General features: G+C 40.4%; 1 protein-coding gene across 3 annotated transcripts in view; it reads left to right on the forward strand.

Moving 5' to 3' along the window:
- Window positions 1-25,187, forward strand: part of zgc:66433 (uncharacterized protein KIAA1211) — a 67,715-nt gene that overhangs the window by 13,514 nt on the left and 29,014 nt on the right. For 2 of the 3 annotated variants that reach the window (XM_028589931.1, XM_028589933.1), the window contains exon 2: window positions 20,564-20,646. In XM_028589931.1, coding sequence (XP_028445732.1) covers window positions 20,564-20,646 — 83 coding nt within the window. Of the gene's footprint in view, window positions 1-321; window positions 886-20,563; window positions 20,647-25,187 lie in introns of those variants that run through there. The other variant, XM_028589932.1, reaches the window with a different exon arrangement.

Raw genomic sequence — 25,187 nt, forward strand, 5'->3', positions numbered from 1 at the left:
AGGAATGCTGTGTGGACTAGCCAGACCTTCCTTCGCAGCGCTGTGGAGGAAGGTCTGGCAATGCGAGACTGAGATCAGGCTGACTGAAACGCTCGCCATTGTACAATTAATGCGTCTGTTTAAATAAAGTCTTGTCATTGGTTAGTTTACAAAAGAAACAATTGTGAATGGACCTAAACAGTAGAGAGACAAAGAAAGAGGATAAGGTCATGGGGGGGTCTCTTGTTCACTCTTGCCTCCTCCCTCACTCCACCCTCTGTATCCTCTTCCCTCCTCCAGCCCTCCCTGGGCTACATTACCAGCCGCGGTGCTGGCCCGGAGGATACAGTGAGTGAGGCATGCATTCTCACTGCACTATCGTACCAATCCAAGGATTTCTACTATACTTCCACTATAGGAGATTCCTGTTTTTCAAACTCTCTTGCTATAATTCTGTGCTTGTTGTGTGATATTTGGATCCTGTTATATTCCCACTATTGGCTGCTCTTGTACTGAATGTGATACTGGAGCGGTTAGGATTGGCTTGCTGTTGTGCATCTGCTGCCAAAGTTTTGGAGAAGGGAGCTCTGTCAAAATTTGACTAGTGGAGCTCAAAAGTGGGAGGAACCTCAGAGGATGGTTTGACTTGGAAGTCTTTCTTGTGGAGCGGCATCTTCTCTGCTGCAAAGAGAGAGAAGTCATCAGTTTTCAGGAAGAAAAGGGACTCTGATGTGGGACAACGGCACAGGGTGTTGGATCTGAGGGGTTGTTTATTCTTGAACAAACCGGGTTGAAAAAAGCATCATCTATTTTGCAAAGAGAAAGAAAGACGTATATTATTTTGGTACAGAATCTTTTACTGTTTTACAACATGGCTGGGATGTATGGATGCTTCAAAAACAGGAAGTAAGTTTCTTTTTGTAATTCTGCCATTGCATTTTAATTACATGTATTACTGGCAAATGATTATATCGTGATACTCAATTATGTTCCACCAACAGACATTGAATTACAAAATCAGCCATACAATTGCGCAATCTTCATAACATTACTCATCTCAACTCGTCATCTTTAAATCTCTGTCATAATTGGCTCTTTTTAAAAGATTTGTCATTTTCCAACTCCTGCCTATCTTGACAGAGGCCATGGACTACTTGGAATACTAAACAACACAACATGTGTTAACAGTCACAGTCACCCTCTGCTACTGGAAGTATTTATTTCACCATTGGCTGTATCTTGCACTTAAGAGCCAAATCTTTTCTTAGAGGCCACTGATTTTATTAGCACGTCGGGGGGGTTTTCCAAGAGTTGACGCTGTCTTTTGTTGCAGCTGTCTAATCAAACTTTTGTTTCTCTTTGTTTGTTGAGACAATTGATGGCTTGTAGTTTGGCGCTGACAGTCGGCTGTATGACTCAGAGCTGATTGACCTGAAGAGACTGATTATTATACTGGAAGTGAATGACTAATTAGAAAAATCCCAGAACTTTGTTTTGGTTTTGCTGTTATGTGGGAGAACCAGGCAGATGAACGTGATTGCCTGTTAATTCTCTCCGATGCGGGATCAGTCATATTGTTGCTCAACTGACGGCTTGATACTTGATAGCTGTGGATGTATTAGAATTCTATTTGCTTCAAATTTGAGTGCATGCTCTTCTGTCATAGCTAGCGGTATAGCTGCAACGATTAGTTTGATAATCGATTAAACGGTTTGAGTCATAGTTTATGAAAAAAGTAATAGAAAATATCAGATTTTCTTTACTTCTCTGCGACAGTAAACTGAATATCTTTGAGTTGTGGCCAAAACAAGGCACTTGAGGACGTCATCTTGGGCTTTGGGAAACCCTGATCGACATTTTTTCCTCATTTTCTGTTATGTTTTTAGACCAAACAACTAATCAATGAATCGAGAAAATAATCGACAGATTAGTCAATAATGGTTAGTTGCAGCCCCAGCTGATGGGAGTCCTCAGTGATTTTAATGCTGTGACTGGCTATATATAGAGGACTGGGCTTGGCAGTGGAATTGGACCACAGAGGGCTTAGGATAATGAGTGCCTTGAGCTTTTTAACTACAGTATAGTAAAGTACCTTTTTCTGTACCAGGGCTGTGGAGATGTGGTGTTGTGCGCGCTGATAAACCCCCATTCCACTTTCTTTGTCTTTGGCCTTTCAGTCTCATGACATGACAACAATACAAGCTTTTATGGCCCACTCAGCAGAGTTGACTTAGACAAACATTTTGTTTGTGTGTGTGTGTGTGTGTGACAGAGAGAAAGTGAATTAGGAGTGGGGATGAGCTGTAAGACAGCTACACGCAGATTCAACTAAAGAACCACAATCTCCTGGAATTGGTTCACACTGAAACCAAGATCTACTTGAATCACGTCTTAGTACAAACTTTCAGCACGCAGACAAACCCAATATGCTTAGTGGTTTAAAGAAATAGTTTACCCAAAAGCCATATAAATTGTATATAGCATGGCACTCACCTCCCTAGTCTCTATGGCATTAAGGAGAGGAAAGCGCCCCAAAAATGAAAGCATATCGGTGGAAACGTACTTTGAGGGAGAGCGAACAAAAGGTGGCATAAAAGGTTATAAAACATCTGAGAAACTTGAAAATTCCTGTGCAGCATTATCCAAACGACTTTGTATCCGTTCGTCAGCTCATGGAAATCCAAACACAACTATTTTTGCTGAACTACTGTATTGCCAAAGTTGCAAGGGTGGTTTTTCCGCTCACAGACGCTAGGGGGAAGCAAGATGACCACCATTCAACCCGAAAAAAAAATCATATAACCATTCCAATGACTCGGAAGCTGTTCAGTTAAAGTAAATTAAGTTAAAAAAAACTGCATAGTTCCCCTTTAAGCCAGCGAGCAAGTGCAACTTTATTTGCATTCCAGGTGGAAGCGCAAATATGCTGCACGCGTGAGCTACCATCATGGAAAAAGGACTCTAATTAACTTTCCATCGACAATGTTTCTTTGGTGCCAGTGCGTAATTTTAACATAACTGTAAGTGTGTTTATCTCCTCTAGTGTAAGCTAACTCACTAACTAATTAGCTTATGTGATTGTAGCAATGTTAATGTAGCGTTACTTTCAACACCACTGTGCATTAGCTAACTAAATTATAATACGGGGTTATAGGTTGCTTTGTTCCTACTATGTGGATTGACAATATCCAAATGTGGGTAATAATAGCAGCTCTGTCCTGCTTTCTTTTTGTCCTGCTCAAGAATTTTGAGTGGTAGATCAGCCCCTGCAGTGTAGGTCATAAACCCCACCCCCTTCATGTTAGCGAATGGGACATAGGCCAAACTAAAAAAGTCAAACGTCAAATAGATTTTTTCCCAACTATGGTTTCTGTCATTTTAGTTAGTTTGTATGCTAATGTATGGCCTGTTTTTCTGTGTATTTTGGTTTTAATTAGTTATTTGACGCTATAAAAGCGGGTGAAACATCATGATTGACAGCTGTGATTGGCTCTCGTCTCAATTGGTCGGGCGAGTGTATGGGCGGGACTTTGATACTGCCTGATCACAACTGCGCAGACTCTGGCTACAAATGAGCAAGATGGCAATGCCGGTATCCGGGATATTTTAGCTTCATTTTTGTTCACTGGGAGGAAGTGTCATCCATATTTATATACAGTTAATGAATATTTCATATCCATAAAGAGTGGAACAAAAGCAGTTTTTACCTAGCCTGGGAAAACCCTGACGAACTTCCGGCAAATTTGAGATTTGCTGTGCAAGTCCGTCTGGCTAAGAGCCCATTCAAGCCCATTTCCAATTTTTCCCAATCGAGGCACGAATCACAACCATTGAGGCGGGCTTTACACGATGACGATAGCGCAACCAGCTCTGCAACATGCTCGCTGGTTGAGATGTTTTTCCGTCGCTCTGCATACGTTATCTCCTTCATCACTCTGATTGGTTTTGCCAGAGGCATTTGAGCGGCGTCCATTGGTGATGGCCCCTTTGGAAATGAGCTGTGAATGAACCTTCCCCAGACCCACTGTCAGTTACAACTGATAAGGGTCTGGTGTCAACCAGGCTAGTTTTTATCCCTAATATTTTAGTCTTGATTTAGTTTTTCCAAAACTCAGGAGGATTTAGATGCAGCCCACCAGTGGTAGAGCTCCACAGTAAAAGTAAATGAGATTCTCAAAGCTGAGGACAAGCGTGTGTTCTCACTTTCTCACCAGGCCCCATCTTTCCCAATATCTCCCTGGTCCATCAGTCTTTATGTAACCACAGAAGGTTGAGTTTGTTTAGCAGGAATGGTGATGCAGCTGTAAATGAATGTAGACTCTGCAGAGTGACTGATGAGAGTGTTTGGTCAGGTTCTGTCTTGAGTCCATGTAAGGCTTGTTGCTAAGAGCACGGCCCAGTTTCAAACAGGAGGAGATTGAGGAGAGAATGTGGCAGAGTAGAGCTACAAGACTGGAGAAACCCCAAACCCCAAAAGAAGGGTTTGTAAATTGTAAACAAACCTCAAGGGTTAAAGGCATTTTGGAGCTATTTGGACAAAAATGCTATTTTCAACAATCATTTTTTATCTAAAGCTGACTGCAAATTTCCGGTTGGTGTGACACTGTCCTGTCCATTTTAGAAATAAAGAAACAGACACATTAGTTATTGTGTTTGACCAAATAAACTCTGGAAAACACTTAAACGCCAGTAGGTCATATTTGTCAAACACCAAAGTCTCTCAGTCAAATATATACTTAAGTGCATTCTAATATCAAATGGTTATTTCCAAATTAGAAAGGTTTTTGTCGGCACTGAACATGATTTGAACAAGGATGTGCTACAGCTAACTGTATGCTAAAGGCCATTAGTTCACCAACTTTGTGATGCTTAACGGGACTAAATAATGGCTGTTTGAATGCTAAATACAATGTTAGGAATTTCAAGGCTCGTGTATAAGGGCATGTTAAATATTTGACCTATGTTTCTTACCTACATTTTACCTTACCGACCGATGAATTACCTATAGACAGGTTTCTATCCAGAATGCCAAGCAGCAGGGACTAGAAAACACGTCACTTACCACAGTGTCTTGATGTCTTGATAATGGACATTTTCAGTATTTACAAATGATGCAACTTTCTGCAACCTCTGGCTTGCTAAAATGACACATTCCAGTGAGAAATGCCAGCTAGTAGCAATGATAATGATAGCGGTGAATATACACAAAGTTAGCTCTAACGATAGGGAAATAAACTGTGACTGTCCTAAACCTAGGGCTGCAACCAAGGGCGTAGCAGTAATTTCTGAAGTGAGGGGGACAGATTGTTCAGGAGGATGATTTTTATTGAAAAGATCCTCTACCATTTGTCTCACCAAATTGGGTATTTCAAGTAGCCTACATTTCATTTATGATTGATGGAAACAGAAATTTGGGGGTAGTGTAGGGGGGTCCTGTGGCATGCCTCCCTGAAGATATTTTTGGCCGTAATAGCCCAAATTTGGTGGCCTCTGGCACATTCTAATGCCACTATTCCATCATATACACTGTTCTTAAATATCTTGCTGATCTTCCTTCTATCCATCCATCCATCCATCCATCCATCCATCCATCTTCGTCCGCTTATCCGGGGTCGGGTCGCGGCGGCAGCAGCAGCAGCTCCAGCAGGGGACCCCAAACTTCCCTTTCCCGAGCCACATTAACCAGCTCCGACTGGGGGATCCTGAGGCATTCCCAGGCCAGGGTGGAGATATAATCCCTCCACCTAGTCCTGGGTCTTCCCCGAGGCCTCCTCCCAGCTGAACGTGCCTGGAACACCACCCCATTGATTTCCTGCTGATCTTATGTATTTTTACTATATATTATTTTATTATCAACTATATCTGTATGAGTCTGTAAATCAACTGATGCAATCTGAGTAACGTGCATTCTTGCCTACTTATGGTGCGTTCAAATCGACCCAGACGTGTTGTAAGTGTGGGGGACAGATGGAAAGTGAAAGGGGACATGTCCCTCCCGTACCCCGTGTCCTTTACGCCCATGGCTGCAACTAACGTTTATTTTCATTGTTGATTGATCAGTCGATTATTTCCTCAGGTTAATCGATTAATTGATTGGTCTATAAAATGTTAGAAAAATTGTGAAAAATGTCGATGTCGATGAGTGTTTTCCAAGCCCAAGTTTTGTCCACAACTCAAAGATAACTCAGTTTTCTGTCATAGAGGAGTGAAAGAACTAGAAAAAATTTTTTTAGAAGCTGGAATCAGGGAATATTTAGTCAAAAAATGACTCAAACCGATTATCCAATTAGTTAGTAGTTGACAACTTCAATTTCTTCAATTATTCAATGAATCTTTGCAGTTCTGCAACAACATCAAAGGGCAGCATGCGTACAGAAGCCCCCCTCTCACACAATCAGTTGCATTAGCGTAAAGAAAGTAACGTTAGCATATACTGTATAAAATTACTGCTGTTTGTCAGCTGCACAAATTAGGAACACAGAACCATCCTCATTCTGGGTGTTGTATGAATGTGCGCATGTCACTGATTACGTTGCCTGGAAAATTGTCTGTTGGCAGATTTTTGTTGAAACATTTCAACAAAGAAAATAAGAAAATAACTTTTATTTCTTTTGGTAGCAGAAACTTTTTTTATGGTGGTCAGCTAAATTTAAACTAAGCAATATTATCCATTCTGATCCATGCAGTTATGACACACTTGGGAGGTTTTGGCAGTACCGTTAACTTCTGAAATCTTTCTGCATTTTAAGACATGGGAAAGTCAAATTAACATAGTCATGCTTTAGAGCTGAGGACTGAAATTTAAATCAATAATTTCCTTCATAGTCCCACGTCGTTGAATTGTTGAATGGGTCAATAGAAAATACCGCGGTTTTAAAGGCCATGTTCCCAGTTAGTTCCCGAGAGACAGAGGAACAGACAAAGAAAGACAGAGGAGGGATGGTGAGATATTGAGTCCAGAGGTAAAAAGAATGAAGAGATAAAGAGGGGAGGAGGGAACAAAGAAATGTTGGTGTGGTGTTATCTGGCCACATTCTTTCTCATATCCTTTTATGGCCCTTTGGCTCAAATTGAGCTCCTTCAAGTAATGGAGATGGGTTATACAATAACAAAACTAAAAGCTTTTTAACATCTGTGGAGAGAGTAATGGGAGAGTGAACGATGTTTATTCTGTGTGGATGCTGCCCTTTTTACGTGCTGTCCCCCCATTCATGTTTTATTAGATAACATGCAGAGAAACTTGTGACAAGATAGCAAAAGAAAACAGCCAGACTGGACCTTGTACAGCGTTCAATTGTCCATCACAAAATGACCCAGATCCAGGAAGAGCTACTTTTCTTCATCTATGGTGGTGATTGATGATGAAGTCTGTATTCCTGATATTTCTGTTTTGATCTTGAGGAAAACATTTGTTTTCTTGCCAAGAGTTAAATTAGATTATTGATGACGCACTGTCATGTCGGTTAGCTTAGCTTACCTCAAAGACTGGACTGACAGCAATGCTCTGTATCAAATCGGATACTTCCGTTAGTACACTTCCATGTAGTACACTGTGTACACACGTACTTACTTGCGTAGTGTGTGAATTTCGACAAGGTAATCTCAAATTGCACACAGGCGTTATGTAACGGAAATGACGATCGCGACATTTGACCGCTTCTTCTTCTTTTTAACGGTGACTTGCAAGGAGGAGGGTCTGGCTAGTCCACGCAGCATTCCGGGATGGGACGTGCTCTGGTTTATTGGCATTTCTTTAAACCAGTGGTTCCCAACCTTTTTTCCTTGGCGCCCCCCCTACTTATGTCTAAGAAAAGCTGAGCCCCCCCCCGAAACCAAAGTTGAGGTAACTCTCGAGATAGAGCCTTACTTTCTTTTTTGATACAGAGGAGTTATCAGGACTTTTACCTTTCTCCGCCATGTTTCATTCATAAAATAGTGATGCTGTGGCGGCAGAAAAAACCAGGATACAACAAAATATATAGTTTTCATACAGACTTTTGTATACATTATACATTGTAGTGTATTATCATAATTTGTTTAACAATTTTTTTTTTTTACCTCAACCTCAAACCAGATAAAGACTTGCGCCCCCCCTGTGATCTTTGCCGCCCCCTCTGGGGGTGCCCGGACCCCAGGTTGGGAACCACTGCTTTAAACCAATCATAATCGTCTTGGGGCAACGCTAAGCACCGGACGGAGCCACGGTGCCGATGCAAAATAGCCTCGGGAAGGAACTTGTTTTGGTGGAACATGTGGTGGATATAGGCTATGTGGCTATATGTATCGTGGATATAGGCTATGTGTTCCCTGGAGCAACCACAACCCCTGCAGCTTCCTCAGCCGCCATTTTCACAAGTTTGGTGGTCCCTCCCTCGCCTTCTGCCACGTAGCCAAGATGGTGACTATTGAGGGTGAGAAGTCCAGAATTTGCGAATCTGTGTTTCCTAGGATGGCGAAGGAATGTCCCGCCCTACTCTAGTCTAACTCTGCCTCTGATTGGCTTACCCTGGTAACCAATCTCACTACTCACTCCTAGACCAGCCAATCCAACCAACAAACAACAAGTATTAGCCAATTAGAGGCAGAGTATAGGGCAAGACATTTCTTTGCTATCCTAGGATTCGCAGCCAGGGTTCCACACTCAACTTTTTGACAGTTATGAGTCCAGCATCCAGGTATTCATAGTGCACTGCATTTTCCCATAGGCCTACTTGTCAGTGTGGACGCACTTATGCACTCAAAATAGCAATTGTAAGTACAGATAAAAATTTGAGACACATCATAGGAAGTCATTGGCCTGGCAAAGAAATAGTTCCAGAATGCAACTCTCCATAACACCATTGATTTTACATCACATTTTTTTTACGGATTAAACAAACATGTACGGACATGAGAGTCTGTCAAACTATTTCCCTTAATTCCCTAAAAATCTAACGTCTTTGATCATACAAAGTTGCCAAATAGCATCTGAGGTACGTAACCGCTCATGTTACCTGATCAGCTCAGGATGACAGTTGTCATTTTGCATCTGATTTAACATTTTTGCTTACAAAAAAAAAACTAAATATATTTTACTATAGAAAATAGATAGCGTACCCCTTTAAGACTTTTATTCATTTCCCTCTATTAGGTAGATGTGTTATCTTCTGGAAGTCAGTGTTCTTAGTTTTCTAATACTTAGTGTTTTAGAAAACTGAGTTAAACGCTGTCTTTTTAATCTGCTTGGTTGGTGACTCACCTTTGTACATTGATATCAGATTACAATATATACTGTACCCAACGCAAAACAACGAACAAACTGCAGTTGATGAGTCCTTAGTTTTATGTAAAACAAATCCAAATGTACCCTCAGTCCTGAAATGCATCTTGGTTATCATGTTACTTTTTTTTGTTGAAATTCACTCTAGCTGTTCTCAAAAAAAGCTGTGGTCCATCTCTGATTTGACTGGATAATTGTGCTTCATTTAAAGTAATGGGACTGGCTAATGAAGGAGTTCTGAACGTAACTTAAGTAATCCTAGTATGATTTTTAGCATGTGCACAGTAAAGAAAAGTGGAGGATGAAGAAGTGAGACCCAACGAGAGATTGGAGATGAGATTCAGCCCAGATTAGCAGGATATTAATCAAAAATATCTGCATTTTCTATAATGTATATGTGTTATGTCAGCATGTCAAAACAATCTCAGCTTCTTTTAAACAGATTATGACAAGTGGAAAATGTTTAAAGGTCCCATGGCATGAAAATTTCACTTTATGAGGTTTTTTAACATTAATATGAGTTAGCCTAGCCCCTAGCCTGACTATGTTCCCCCAGTGGCTAGAAATAGGTGTAAACCGAGCCCTGGGTATCCTCAGATGGGCCGATCTGGAATCTTGCTCCTTATGAGGTCATAAGGAGCAAGGTTACCTCCCCTTTCTCTGCTTTGCCCACCCAGAGAATTTGGCCCACCCATGAGAGAGAGAGAGACATCATGGCTTTCAAACGAGCAAAGTGGCAGTTGGTCAAGGCCACACCCCCACCCTCCCCCTTGCCCCCCCCCTCTCTCCTCCTCAATAGCTACAGACACAGAAATAGCACATACTAAGGAAAGCTCATTGTGGGACTGGCTCTAGTGGCTGTAATTCTGCACCAAGGCTGAATTTCAGGAAAGAGACTTCAGATACAGTATTAGGGGACCACTAAGGTCTATATAAAAGAGACTTCAGATACAGTATTAGGGGACCACTAAGACCTATATAAAAGAGACTTTAGATACAGTATTAGGGGACCACTAAGGTCTATATAAAAGAGACTTCAGATACAGTATTAGGGGACCACTAAGGTCTATATAAAAGAGACTTCAGATACAGTATTAGGGGACCACTAATACCTATATAAAAGAGACTTCAGATACAGTATTAGGGGACCACTAAGGTCTATATAAAAGAGACTTCAGATACAGTATTAGGGGACCACTAAGGTCTATATAAAAGAGACTTCAGATACAGTATTAGGGGACCACTAAGGTCTATATAAAAGAGACTTCAGATACAGTATTAGAGGGACCACTAAGGTCTATATAAAAGAGACTTTAGATACAGTATTAGGGGACCACTAAGGTCTATATAAAAGAGACTTCAGATACAGTATTAGAGGACCACTAAGGTCTATATAAAAGAGACTTTAGATACAGTATTAGGGGACCACTAAGGTCTATATAAAAGAGACTTCAGATACAGTATTAGGGGACCACTAAGGTCTATATAAAAGAGACTTCAGATACAGTATTAGGGGACCACTGAGGTCTATATAATTGCATCCAAAAAGCACCATGTCATGGGACCTTTAAATGTACACTTCCTTAAATTGCATATGGTACATACTTTATGTTGTGTACTGTACACACTTTGAAGTTGACATGCATGCTGCTTATGTCTGTATACACAACATGTCTGTCTACAGCTCCAGTATATCTGAACCCATTGGCGCATCCCAGTCAGCCAAGTGTATCATTACAGCTGACTGGAAAAATCCCATTTCCTGCCTCGCAACTCTTTCTTGATTCTTTTCTGCATCTCTCTCTTTCTCTCTGCGTAAAATTGAAGGTTTGCGGCTCGTCATAGACCCACTAAGATCATATTAGCATGGCCAATTCATCGGCACTGCCTCGGCTCAGCCTCTCATCTCCTCTCACTCTGCTGCAACTCAAGTTTAGGGCTTGTCTTTTTGTGTCTCAAACATGGGGAATATATTCTTCAGTTTTCTGGCCAAGCACCTAAAAGTAGGGTCTTTGACTTGACTTTTTAGGTTTCCCACATGGATTCCAAGCAGTGATATATTGAAGGGGGGTTCCTACTAAAATAACAAACTGTACTGTATATTGTAGCCAGAGCTTTAATAGTCCAGATTACTCCACCCCATACACGGAAACGCCAAAGAACCATCACAATGGTCAGGCTGTTCTCATTAACTGTTTGTATCTATACCTAGGAAAATTAGATTTACGAACCATTTATTAGTTAAATGGTTCGTAACCCATGTAATCATTGTGCCAAAATATGCAGGGCTGCCTCTAAGGAGGAAGCTGGGTGACATTGTTTAAAGACCGACAAAGTTCAAGTAGGGAGGAGGTCGGGGTGGATGGATGGGTCAAACAAACACAGGACGTCACCCAGGAGTTGGTTTCCTGTGCGAAAGCAAAAGTCAACATTGACTTATTTTAACTTACCTTTTGTTATGTAAATTACATATGTAACTAACTTCTGTGAGTTACGTTATAAACAAACCCAAACCGCGGTCTTTTCCCTAAACCTAGTCTATATATCGACGACACTCAGATCTCTGCAGGGTAAATCCAGACAGCTAGCTAGACTATCTGTCCAATCAGAGTTTTCTGTCGCACGACTAAAACAACCTTTGAACGTACACGTGTTCCATTAAGACAAGTTCCTTCCCGAGGCTATTTTGCAGAGGCACCGGTGCTTCGTCTGGCACTTAGCGCTGCCCCAAAACGATTGTGATTGGTTTAAAGAAATACCTATAAACCAGATCAGGTTTTTCTCCCATCCCAGAATGCTGTGTGGACTAGCCAGACCCTCCTCCGCAGCGCTGAGGAGGAAGGTCTGGCAAAAGCGAGACTAACCTAAACCTAACAAAGTAGTTTTGTTGTCTAAAAAGGTTCTGCACTGCAGGCGCCTCGGTCGCTCGTGTTGCTGGACATGCGTGATATAATGCACAAGTAATTGTGCAAAACATTTCATAAGATATCATACAAACTGTCGGGGTGCCCTGGTAGCGTCCCTGGTTTGGCGTGCGCCCCATGTACTGATGCTTAGCCCTTACCGCAGCGGCTCTGGGTTTGAGTCCGACCGGCGGGCCTTCACTGCATGTCATTCCCTCTCTCTCTCTCTCTCTCTCTCTCTCTCTCTCTCTCTCCCCTTCCCTGTCTTCAGCTGTCAAATAAAGGCCCAAAATGCCAAAAAAATAAATAATAAAGATATAATACAGTTATATGTGGATACGTTGCAGTGATCATTACCTCAAACATCCCTTTTTTAATTATGTGTATTCTCAAGGCATAATTCAAAATTCAAATGTTTATAGATAATACTAAATTCTGCAAAGCATTGAAAACCCTCACTGGTGTTTGCTCATTACATGACTGAGGTTTAGCTATGCTTTTACTGTGGACCGCCGCACAGCTGAGGGGTTTGTTCTGTTCGAGCCTATAATGAAAAATTGTTACTGTAATTTAATCACGTATCTAAGGGACAAAGCATGCAGGATTTCTTGAACATGGTCACAGATCTAACCACTAAAAACTCTGCAGCGATGGACGTCAGGTTTCAGTGCTAAGGGTGTTTTACTCAGCAGTGTCAACATCATTTGTTAAAAGCTGCCTGATACAGTACATTTGCCCTTTCTAAGCTCTGCCTCTGCTGCTGATTGGTTGTAAATCTTTTACTCTGTGGTACCTAGTAGCTGTAGTAATGTAATCAGGCCCATATTAGCCCAATTAAGTGCTGGTGGTACAGAAGGATTAGGACTGGAGTGGAGTGGATTTGTGTTGTAAAAGCTCAAAGTCCATAATAGGACCTACTATAAGCCCCCATGTTATTACATTAGATTACGCTTTTTTAGGTAGACAAGATGTGCCTGTATACATTGAAATCATTTTAAAATCCTGAATGGGTTTACTAAAAGCTTAATTTTTGACTGAACCGTTGGGGGATCTTCAGAGTCGTTGCAGTCAGACATCATGCCCGACATCTGAACAAGAGCCAATTAGTCTGCAGCATAAGTCTGGTGACTGGTTCCATTGAGGGTTTAAGGCTGAACTAGATTAGATTTGCTTTACGTCAGAAGGACAGCAACCCAGCGGACAAAGTCAAGCTATAGTCATTTATAACAAAGAAGCTTAGTGTTCCATTTCTACCCATCATTCACTCCCATGTTGATCTGAATTGCATGCGTGCGTACGTGGGGTCAATTAAGTTATTTCATGTGTCTAATAAAGGTAGACCCCCTACTGGTCCAAATACCTCTACATGCTAATCCATGTAATGAATACTCTCTCTCTCTCTCTCTCTCATACTCACACACGCACACGCACACACACACACACACACACACACACTTAGTAGCTTCCCAATAATGCTTATTGTGTGCCTGAGAGTGTTTACATGCAACTCTGTAGAAGTATCCTTAAATGAAAGTTAATAAACAGCTGCCAGAAATATGTCCAAGAAAATAGAAAATAAAAAAAATAAAAGCCGCCTGAAAATAAACACTTTGTTGAAATAGCCAGAAAAATAAGTAATCAAGGCCCCAAGATTGCTGTTGTGGTTTTCCATTTTGGAAAAAACAAACAAGTTCAGATCTACAAAGTGATGTAGCTTGCTCTTGTATATGAGAACATACAGTAAAGAGGGAGCTCCAGCTTGTAAAATGTTTTGCTGGACTGTGAAATATAGCTTCACTGTTATATTATGAGAAAAGATGTGTTTATAGGGTTCCACACCCTCCGTGTTACGCTGTAGAATTATGTTTTACTGCTTGATTTAGCTTATGCATTATATTTGGTTAACACAGCTGTGAATGTGTAATATTGACTGTAAGACTATAAGACTAGACTAATACGTAGCATTGCTGGCTTCATCTGTCTGTTGAACTGATGGCTATCGTCATTCAGATGTGTTGTTTTCCATTTTTTTAACAAAGGAAAAAAGAGAGCAGAAAAAAAGATAATTTTTTTTAAGCCTTCCCCAATGTTTCTTTCCTAAACCCAACCTTTTTTTTACACGCGTGTGACGTTCTCGCGATAGTACGGCACGTTCTCGTGATAACACCACGTGGTGTGTATGTTTACATCCACTGTATACAGCGTAGACATACACGTGGATAGCTCAAAATGCGTACAGATAACACGCCATTTGGCTTTAGGAAAGTGGCGTGTATGTTTATGCAAAGTCATGATGCCATGTTGGTGGATGAACCAATGGATGTATTGTGAACTGTGGGATATGCTGTATGTTGCAAACTCAGTTGTGGCTGTATTACAATCTGGATTAGATGTTTTTGGGGGGTTGAAATATGATCATCAATTCTTAATTTTAATTATTTAGTTATCAAACCTGCTGTCAATATAGATCACAGTAATACACAATAGTACAACTTTAGCTTTCTGACATAAAATCAACAAAAACTAACTAACTAATCAACCTTCCCAATAGATAGGATTTATGCAGAGCTGTTGAATTAGATTAAACAGGTGTTTCATAAATTAGTAACTAATACCCTGTTTACACGTACATGGTTATTTTGAAAAACGGAGACATTTCCCTTTGTTTTTGCCCTTTGTTTACAGGCAAACGGAGAATTCGCCTCTGAAAACGATTCTTTCTGAAAACGATTCTTTCTAAAAACTCCGGCCAGAGTGGAGATTTTGGAAAACTTCGTTTGCACGTTTGCATGCAAACTGAGACAAACGGAGGTTTAGGCAGCCAAGGAAATGAGGAAGAGAAGAGAGAGGAAGTGATTTGTTACTGTTGTTGCTATTTTCCGGATTCTTACACTGCCACCTACAGGTTTGGCATGCTCTTGATGACATTTACGGCATATATACACAGGTACGTGTAAACAAACACTTTTCTGAAAACTAACAGCTGTGCACAATGTCATTTTTGAAAAACGGAGAGGTTGAAATGTCCGTTTATGAAAAAAGCCGACCACGTGTAAACGTAGCATCAGTGTCCCAAAGCTTTAAACCAGTTTCTGTAATAATATATATATCTGATTCAAAGTATTAACTCAGTCAAACTGCAACTAACTGCCTGCTCAGATCTGGTTTATATTGTCCAATAATAGTGGTTTATCTGAGGGCATATTAACTCCTAAAACCTGATGAAGTTTACATTACTACATAGAGATAGGCTTCATGGATCTGAAACTATTAAGCATCGCAAATAAGTTCTCCTTTTGCAGAGCTTGCTAATAAAGCCTGCTGTGACATTACATTTTTTTTTTTATATTTTTATTTAGAAACCAGTTTGTCCCCCAATATTTAAATATATATGGGAAAAATACCCCCCAAAAGTACCATCATTTACGGAGAGGTTTGTCGGAAAATATGGCAATTGCACAAGAATCATCTGTAGACGTACTAGATTTATTTTCGCTTCTCTTTCCAAGTTTATTGTTGCTAAGCCAATCCCAAGCCTTTGTTTACTGATCTTTAATATGTTTAAGTGAGAAAATAATTTCACTAAGGGCTTCTTACAATCTTTGGTTGACAACCAAAGTCGGTTTTCTCTTTTGTCCCTCTGTTTTTCCGAATATTCGTCTGTTTATCTAACTGACTCTTCTTTCCTCTCATGCTCTTTCCCACAACCCCTCTCTTTGACCCCCCCACCCTCCCTCTGTCTTGTGTTGGTCCCTGTCTCCTCGGTTTTCTCACTGTCTTCCGTCTCTCTTGCCTTCTTTCACTCCCCCTCGCTCTTTATTTGTGTTCCATACTCATCCTCTCATCTATAATTTCTTGTTTCTCTCTTTTCTTTTCAAATCTGTTTCTGTGTCCCTCTCCTTTCCCTTCATCCTTCCATCCTTCTCAGAGATGAAGCCAAGGATGTCACCATGGGGAGCCAGCCTTGGAAGTGGGTGCATGTCAGTCATTTTGACCCCTGACCTTCTGACTTTGAGCTTGATAATTACTCATGAAACTCTCCTTCGACTTGACTTAAGGACTATTCATTTTGGAATACATGCTTATTCGCTTTCTTGCTGAGAATTAGATGAGAAGCTTGATACAGCTTAGCTCGCATTAAATAGTTATAGTATGAATAACTTATAATTTCCTTTTGTCTGGAATGAACAAATGGGATACCATGTGTAAATGAATGAGCTTTACATGTGTAAGTAGGCAGTGTTTTTTTTTTCATTTTTGAGGGAGCCAGGCTAGCTGTTCACCCTGCTTCCGGTCGTTATGCTACAGTAACTTAAGCTAACCGCCGCCTAGCTTCAGCTCCGTAATGCACACACATGAGAGTGGTATTGATCTTCTCATTAACTCTCACCAAGAACAAGAATGAGACTATTTTCCACAATTGAAATATAACTTTACACTATTCCTTTCTTTATCATTGTCATATTATAGCATTTCCCTAAAAAAAGTCTCACAGCCCGGTCATATACAGGATTATTTTTTTAGTTCCCAAATATAAGAGTATATTTTAAAAGGTCAATACTTTAGCATTTGCCTATTGTGGTATGTTCAGTTTTTTCACCTGTTGATAGAACATGTAGCCCTGTGGTGGTGTTAGTGGGTTTTTAGACTGGTTTCCCTTCTCTCCCTGGCACTTCATCATTTCCTGAGTTCATATCATAGACAACATACTACACGAATGTCTGTGTTTATCTGTGTTGTTGTGTAAGTATCTGTTTCCTAGAGATGTTATTAAGGCTCTGTAACCAGAGAGTGTGTGTGTGTGTGTGTGTGTGTGTGTGTGGTGAACTTTTGACTGTAGTGTCTTCCTGTCCTGTGGCATCAGACAGGAAATAGATCGGTCCAGCACTATCAGCTCACAACAGCAACAACACCACCAGTGTGTGTCTTTGTTTATGGCCGTGAGATGCAATAATGCAAATATCAAAATAGTGTAAATACCACAGTTTATGGTTTATTTAAGAGGGGATGTCACGGACTGTTACAGTTGAGTTCAGTTGTTTCTATAGGTAAAAACTAAAAAACATGTCTGCTATAGGTAAAGGTGGCGATGCTGATGATTCTCATGACTTTAACATGGGTTGGGGTTGATGATAATAGCTAATGGCTGCGTAACGGTAATACTGATGAAAGCCCCTCAGCATGTCAACAAACCCTCTGGAATGTTCCATCTGTTTCTATAACACAAACTCACTGTAAACACAGTTGACAAGAAGCTCTCCAGCCGCTTCCTTAATGGAGAGAAAGAGCCTGCTCACACTCAGTGCAAACATGGTTTTCTTGTAAACTTTCTAAAGGAATTGAAGAAATGACAATCATTTCTCTACCATATTTAAACATATTTATTGTTATGCTAATATGATCCCAACTCAAGGTCAACTTATTAGCTTTTTCTGGAGCTGTTAACCATATGACATGGTCTTCATCAGCGGAAGGAGTTTGCCCTGATGTCATAGAGACAGGTCTGTTGACGTGGATGCTCAGAAGAGCCGATTTTATCCATAGTACTTTGAGAACTTCTCATCCGCTTTGGCTTACAGTTAAGCATGCGACTTGTGAGGCATACAATTGGAATGTTAGCACTAGACCGTAGTCATTTTATGGCGTTTATCTGTGTTTATGCCCCCAATGGTGCCTTCCAGGCAGCGCTGCCTGGAAGGAGCAGTTGGGGGCAAAAAACACCATCAAGCTTTTATGGCGCTGGTATAACCAATGGGTGTTTTTAGAAAATATGAAAACGTTGAAATTGGTGTTGGTCGGTCGATCTGTCCACCACTTTGGAGATATCTCAACAACTATTGGATGAATTGCTATGACATTGTTGTGCAGACATTCATGGTTCCCACAGGATTAATCCAAATGGCTTTACCTCTAGCGCCACCATGATGTTATTATTTGAGGTTGAACCCCCCACTGTAGGGCCTTGCCCCCCTAACTTTGGTGTTCAAAAAATGTTGCTTGTAAAAACAAACCACTATGCCACTATGTCCACAAGCTTCTTAAAACATTGAAACAAATAATGAAGTTATATTAATTAATAATAAATAATAATTGTAGATGTAATCTTAGCCGAGAGCGGCGTTCGCACAGTCTGGCTCGCACACAGCGAGTCTGCTGCGGTGTGGTGGCCCCGAGCATCATATGGGGGTTCCCATGTACAGTCTTCCCTGCCACCCTGCCAAGATCTCTCGCTACCCCTTTGCCACCCCATGTAAAATGTTCTAGATCCGCCACTGTAACATACGTAGGGAGTAAGCTATGTGGGTAATTAGAGCTGCAAAGATTAATCAATTAGTTGTCAACTATTGAATTAATATCCAACTATTTATCTATTAATAAGTTTTGAGTTCAAAACAATTCTCATTCCAGCTTCTTAAATGTTATTATTTTCTAGTTTCTTCACTCTGTGACAGTAAACTGAATATCTTTGAGTTGTGGACAAGACAAGACAAGACATTTGAGGATGACATCTTGGGCTTTTGGGAAACACTGATTGACATTTTTCACCATTTTATGATATTCAATAGACCAAACAATCGATCATTCGACAAAGAAAATAAGTGTTAGTTACAGCCCATGTGCTCAACATATTGACCCAGTGAAACATACATTGAAGTTTTGACCTAGGGAAAAACATTGCTGAGAACATATTAATGTCATATTAAAAAGATGTTGAGCTGAGGAACATAGGACCCTGAGAACATAGATACGCTCCCATCTGTTTTGCCTTGTAGTAGCCCATCACAGCTGTTTTGGAGGCTGGATGGTTTCAAGCTCATTTCTGTATGTTGTAAATGAAAAGTTCGGCCTAAGAAAACATTCTCATATCTCCCCTCCCCTCCCTATTCTCATGACGTCCATAAATTCCGTAGAAAATGACTGCACCAAGTGTACGCTGACATAGCCACAATTATTCTCAGATGTAAATTTACTGAAAACCATATCAGTGTTGACTTAGCTTCCTGCCAAACTGCACAGGAAATCTAGTTTATAACGTGCATAGCTAACTAGATTTGAGACCCGAGGTCATGTAAATCTTGGTGAATTAATCATCCCTCTGTGTGAGAGAGAGCGGCTAACTGGTTCATCGTGCCGGCGCTGATCTATCACATGGCCTCCAACTTCCTGTCTGCTGGACAAGGCAGACACTTAAAACTGGGGGTTTGTGATTATGATGACCTATGAAACTAAAATGTTATTATAATTTGGAAACGTATCCAACACTAGCCTCTTATACTGTTCTCTCGTACAGTAGAGGTTCGCTTAGCAGAGTAACGAGCTCCATGCTGCCTCACAGTCCGATCAATAACAAGATATCAGTTTGTAATGGGATTTCAGGTCTGTTTGAGTTTGTGTTGGGGGTTGCTGGGCATCTGCCGGTGCTAAGACGTGAACATTTTCAGCTGACCGAAGTGGATGGCAGAGCAGAGCAGAACACTGGAAACAGCTGAGATGCCTCCGTTGAGACTGTTTGGATTGTAGCAAAGGATTGGACTGGAGATGGCATTTAGATCGAACTCAAGTGTAACATAACAGCTTAAGTTTAAATAAGCAAATTGAAGGTTGTCTCAACAATTTAAGAAACATTACACATGTTTAACTTTTAAGGAGTGAAGAAATAGATCAATGTGAATGAATTTAGGAGTTTGTCCAACAGGTTTTGAAATGATTGTATAAGGCAGTGGCTTGTTACAGACGTTTTTTTGAGAAAACCGAATGTTTTATCAAAAGCCCTCGATCTTTAAGGCCGACTTACTGTCTTTCATAGGCTTTAAGTTGGCTCGGTTTTAAAGCTAGTGAAGCTATATATTGGTGTAATATGAAACTAAATAACTAACTACATTTTGGAGAGGGAAAAACTGGCATGGCAATGTTTCAAAGGGGTCCCTTGACCTCTCACCTCCAGATATCTAAATGAAAATGGCTTCTATGGGTACCATCACGTATTTATAAATGGTTTTCAGATTTTTAGGTTTCTATCATCACATTGCTTGAACAAAAGTGCTAATAGCTGCCGTAACTGGGACGCACCTGGTAATCCTCTAAATAAGTCCTGTGTGATTTCAGGTTACACGTGCCAAGCCACTTTCACTGGCAGTCACGACACTCTCAAACGGGACTTTAATCACTTTGTAATCCAGCGAGGGATTAATACAGGTACAAAAGGTGTCTTGGAAGAAAATCTATTTCCTGCTCAAAAATTGGTTGTATGCATATATTGTCAGGCCAGCATGAGACTCCTCCCTCACCTTGAGCTTTTTTGGATCAGTGTTCTGCTGAACTGTGCAAATCAATCCAATTAGTCATGTTATCATTACATTATTGCAAAAATGTTTTTATTGAGGAAAAGTTATGCTCATCTATCTCTCTCCCTGTCTCACAGCAGTGAGAGCGCTGCCATGGCATCGGGAGCTCCAGATGTGATGGCCAATCAGGAGTCTGCTGAGGTCGTGGAAGAGTGCTCAGGTAACAATTTGATTAAATGTTCATTTAAAAAGTGAAGAAAGGCACTCTGACTATATTATTATAACAAAGTAAGATATCTTAATTTCACATGTTTTTAGCCCTTTCCTTTTTTGCTTCAGTGTGGCTTTTTTGTGGTAACTTATTTCATTTTCCACTCTTAAGAAATTGCATGATTAATTGACACTGAGACCAGCTAATTTGGATCATCATTAGAACCTCGATCACCTTCACACGCCCCAGCTTTTCCTTCGTATATTCACAAATATTCTGTGGCCAATGTGACCACAGCCATGATGTGCAGAATTTGTAATTTATTCATGTTGTTAAAACAAAACGGCAGATTATTAACAAAAAACAACATTTGCAGTGTTTGAATTTCTAAAATTTGAGACACCCAAGACTAGACTAACTAGTATTTTCATTGACATGGATCTATCTGCTTATGATGCACAGGCTTGGTGGTTTGTGTATTTAAGTTCAAATATTCCAGCAGTACATGAAAGTTTTCTGAATCCAAATACACTCTCTTTATATTCTGTGGCCAGGACCCAATTTTTGTACATTTTGCAAATATCGGGGATCTTACTCATAGACAGTTTAAAAAAAGGTGGAAGGAGCTTTCAGGTCTGAAAAATGAAGCCAATGCTGAAATGTTTTAATCCTGCATTCTATCTAATGGCCAGCAATGGGGCCAGCAACCAGGCTTCAAAACAGTAGTCCACAAACCAGTGAGTGACGTAACAGTGGCTACGTCCACTTCTTTTATACAGTCTATGGTCTCACGTAGTAGGAACATCCGCAAAGTGGTAGATTTTAATATGTGAAGCTCTGCATGTGCTATAAGGTCAAAATAGCTTCTCATGAACTGCTGCTTTTACCTTGGATGACAATAAACTATATTTGTGTCAGAATGGGTGGGTAGTACTAGTACTGTATGAAAGTCTACATCATATCAGCAATGAGATTATGTACACAGACACAGCAGAGAAGATCAGGGCAGCTTTAACAATCTAGATCTCCTCACTGCTCTTGGCAGGAAATGAAGGAACAGAGAAAGCTAGCATCATCTCTCTCACACACACACACATACACAAAACCCAGATGCACACTGTCTATACAGATGGATATCACACATGCTGCTGATATAATGGGAACAAGGAAGACGTGCATTGGGAGGTCAGGGAGGTGTGTGTGTGTGTGTGTGTGTGTGTGTGTGTGTGTGTGTGTGTGTGTGTGTGTGTGTGTGTGTGTGTGTAGGTGTGTGTGGGTGAAGCCACAGCAGGAATTTTAGCTGAGGCGCTTTGGGGATTATTGGACAGTGCAACAAAGTGTAAACAGTCTTTCATGTCTGAGCTTTAGACTACATCTAAACTAGGTCCTCTTTTAATTCGGACACTTCAGTGAAAATCTATTATTGCAGGACTTAAATAAACACAAAACTTACAGATACAATAATTGCGAGCTAAAATATTATAGCGACATCAACCTGTTCTCTTAGTTATACATAAGAATACACTGCATCTCCCCAAATGTCTTTTAACATCCTCTCCTTGCAGTGAATGGAAAAGGAAATGCATCACACAGTAAAAAAATGTTGCTCTTAGAATCTGTATTATTAGGCAAGCAGCTCATAATAGTGTTGTAGTCGAGTCCGAGTCAAGTCTCGAGTCCTCAGTGTTAGAGTCAGAGTCCAAGTCCGAGTCACCAAAGAAGAGTCCGAGTTGAGTCACCATTACTTGAGTTTGAGTCCGAATCGAGTCACGAGTCCAGAGTCCAGAGTCCAGAGAATAGCTACTTGAGTCAGACTCGAGTCTGAGTCCAGAGAATAGTGACTAGAGTACTCCATCACTGCCTGTTACACATAAAAGTCGTCAGAAACACCTGAGTCCTATTTCATGAATGCTCAAGTCCGATTTCATAAATCCTCGCGTCCTTGTCATCATTGTGCAAGTTCAAGTCGAGTCCAGAGTCCAGAGAATAGGGACTTGAGTCAGACTCGAGTCAGAGGCCAGGACTCGAGTACTCCATCACTGCCTGCTAAACATAAAGTAGTTAGAAACTTCAGAGTCCTATTTCATGAATGCTTGAGTCCAATTTTATAAAACCTTGAGTCAAAGTCATCAGTGTGCGAATCCAAGTCATGTCACGAGTCCAGAGAATAATGACTCAAGTCGGACTTGAGTCCTAAGTCCAGGACTCGAGTACTCCATCACTGGCTCATAAATACAAATAGTGCGTTTCACTCCAACTCCCCTGACAATGTACTGTACATGTCCTGACCCAAAAACAATGTAGAGAGGTTTTAGTTTCCCTCTCCTCCTCCTCTTTCTCACTCTGTCCGTGGCATTTTTTCCCTGTCAAAGGTTACCATCTTCTCATTGTGTAAGCCAAGGTCAGTTCCCCTTAATATTGACCTTAGACTGCCTTGAAATTCCCATGATGTTATTTTTAATATGTATGTGTGTGTAGTCATGTTTGTAACTGAGAGAATGTATATTGACCTTCCATTGAAGCAGTGGCCTTTGTCAGCTCTCTTAGTGCAGACCTTTAATGTAATAATAATAATGTATTGTGCCTAAAATAGTGCACTAAATGGCACCTTCGGCTGGTGTTTCCCCCTGATTTTTAATTTTGGCAGTGCACAAAGGCCTCTGAAGCATCATCAAAAGCTGGTTGGAAGCTCCTCACGTAAATATAACAGTTCACTTAAAGGTCGGGGCAAATAAGAGGAGAATTTGCAGCCAACATTTCTTACAGAAACTGTGAGGTTTGATGGCAACTCATCAAAATAATGTTACAGGTGCTATATTTAGCCCTCCATGCAGATTTGTACTTCATTTTGTGATGTTTTTTCATATAACATGCCAAATAATGCACCCAAACTGCTTGTACAACATGTAAAATCTTTAATGTAAAAATAAATAAGCTCAATCCTCTTGTGATGTGTTGTTTAGCGTATGACCCAAAACTCTTAAGCGTCTTTGCCCTGGTTCCAGGTTGAGATTCCAAACATATTTCACTGTGATTTAGTTCCAACCAGAAAGTGTATTTTAAGAGAAAGGAAGGAATGCTCAAGGATTCCCCGTGAGGAGAAAGACAGAAATGACACAGCTAGTTTATAAAGAATGTGTGTCTTTTTTTATGTCTCTTCTAAAGCATTTTTGTGGCTTAGGGATGTGAATTCTCAAAATAGTTAGATCACAGTTGTTTGTTTTTTTCACTGCTCCTTCTTTGTTCACAGTTCCTTTTGCCTATGTTTCCCTCTGTTTTGTGTCTCAACACTGTCCAGACTCTGGGGATTACAACATCCGTCAGTTGGGACAGTATATGCGATCATTTCTTCATTTGGAGATGCTCCAAATGAGTTTTTGTCTGTCTGTAACTGTAATGAGTGTGTCTGGCTTTTGTCTGTATTGAAATGTTCATTTACAATCTCTGGTCAGGTCAAAGGTCATTTAGTGGACACATTATGCAGTCTTCTGGTGCTATGAAGCTGTCCTATAGCACTGATAGAGGGTAGCTGCAGATTAGTCTATGATCAGAGTACTCCACTTATTTAGTGTTGCACTCCTATAACATTGTAAGACTCACAATAAGAGCTGTAACAATTCCAAATTTTGCTGTACACTTAATTGTCTCAGAAATAATTGCGATTAACAATATAATTTTCTCTTTCATTCAAATTTAAAAATATCTATTTATGTATTTATTTTGCAGACAAATTCAACTTTTGAATGAATCCCGGGATTCACCTTTTGGTTACATCACTGTTATGTGACTCAGATAATGTATGTAATAACACATGAAACCACGCATCTTTATTTTCATAAAACATTGTATTTTTTTCTTAAATGAACATGAAAATGATAATTACCATCAGTCATACCCCTTAGGACCTTAGCTAATGTTAGCAATTAATTGCGGTTAAACAAAGAAACGGCGATACTTAAAAGATATTGCGATAAGAAAATTATGCAATAATTTTTACTGGCCTACTCGCAATGGACAGTAAAAAAAAAAAATATATATCAATACTGATGCAGCAGATATTGCCTATTTTATCCCTGCATTCTTCCTGCATTCAACTCAACCATCAACAGTTTGGACAGAGATTTTCGTCTGTTATGCTGATAGCGGCTGATGTAGCCTCAGGCAGAGATTCAGCAGTCATATTCAGACTTGTGGTCTTCAGACCCAACTGACGCTGACTCAAGTGACATCACTTGAGGACATTTATCCAGATTTGCACAGATCCCTCTGGAACCACAAAAGCCTTTTGTACAACTTTTCTCACACATACAATAGTACTCCATAACACCTGTAAACAGACTTTGATGTGTAAAAATAATGCACTTTGCCAAAGACCAGCTGGCACATGTATTTAGCCATCCCATGGCGTGACCCAAGTGATGGCAATATTGGTTGGCCAGTTGGTCCAACCACTTTGGTCCGGACTGCAATATATCAATAACTATTGGATGGATTGCCATGAAATTTTGTTCAGACATTCATGGTCTCCAGAGGATGAATCCTACTGACTT

The sequence above is a fragment of the Perca flavescens genome, chromosome 10, assembly GCF_004354835.1.
Source record: "Perca flavescens isolate YP-PL-M2 chromosome 10, PFLA_1.0, whole genome shotgun sequence".
NCBI lineage: Eukaryota > Metazoa > Chordata > Actinopteri > Perciformes > Percidae > Perca > Perca flavescens.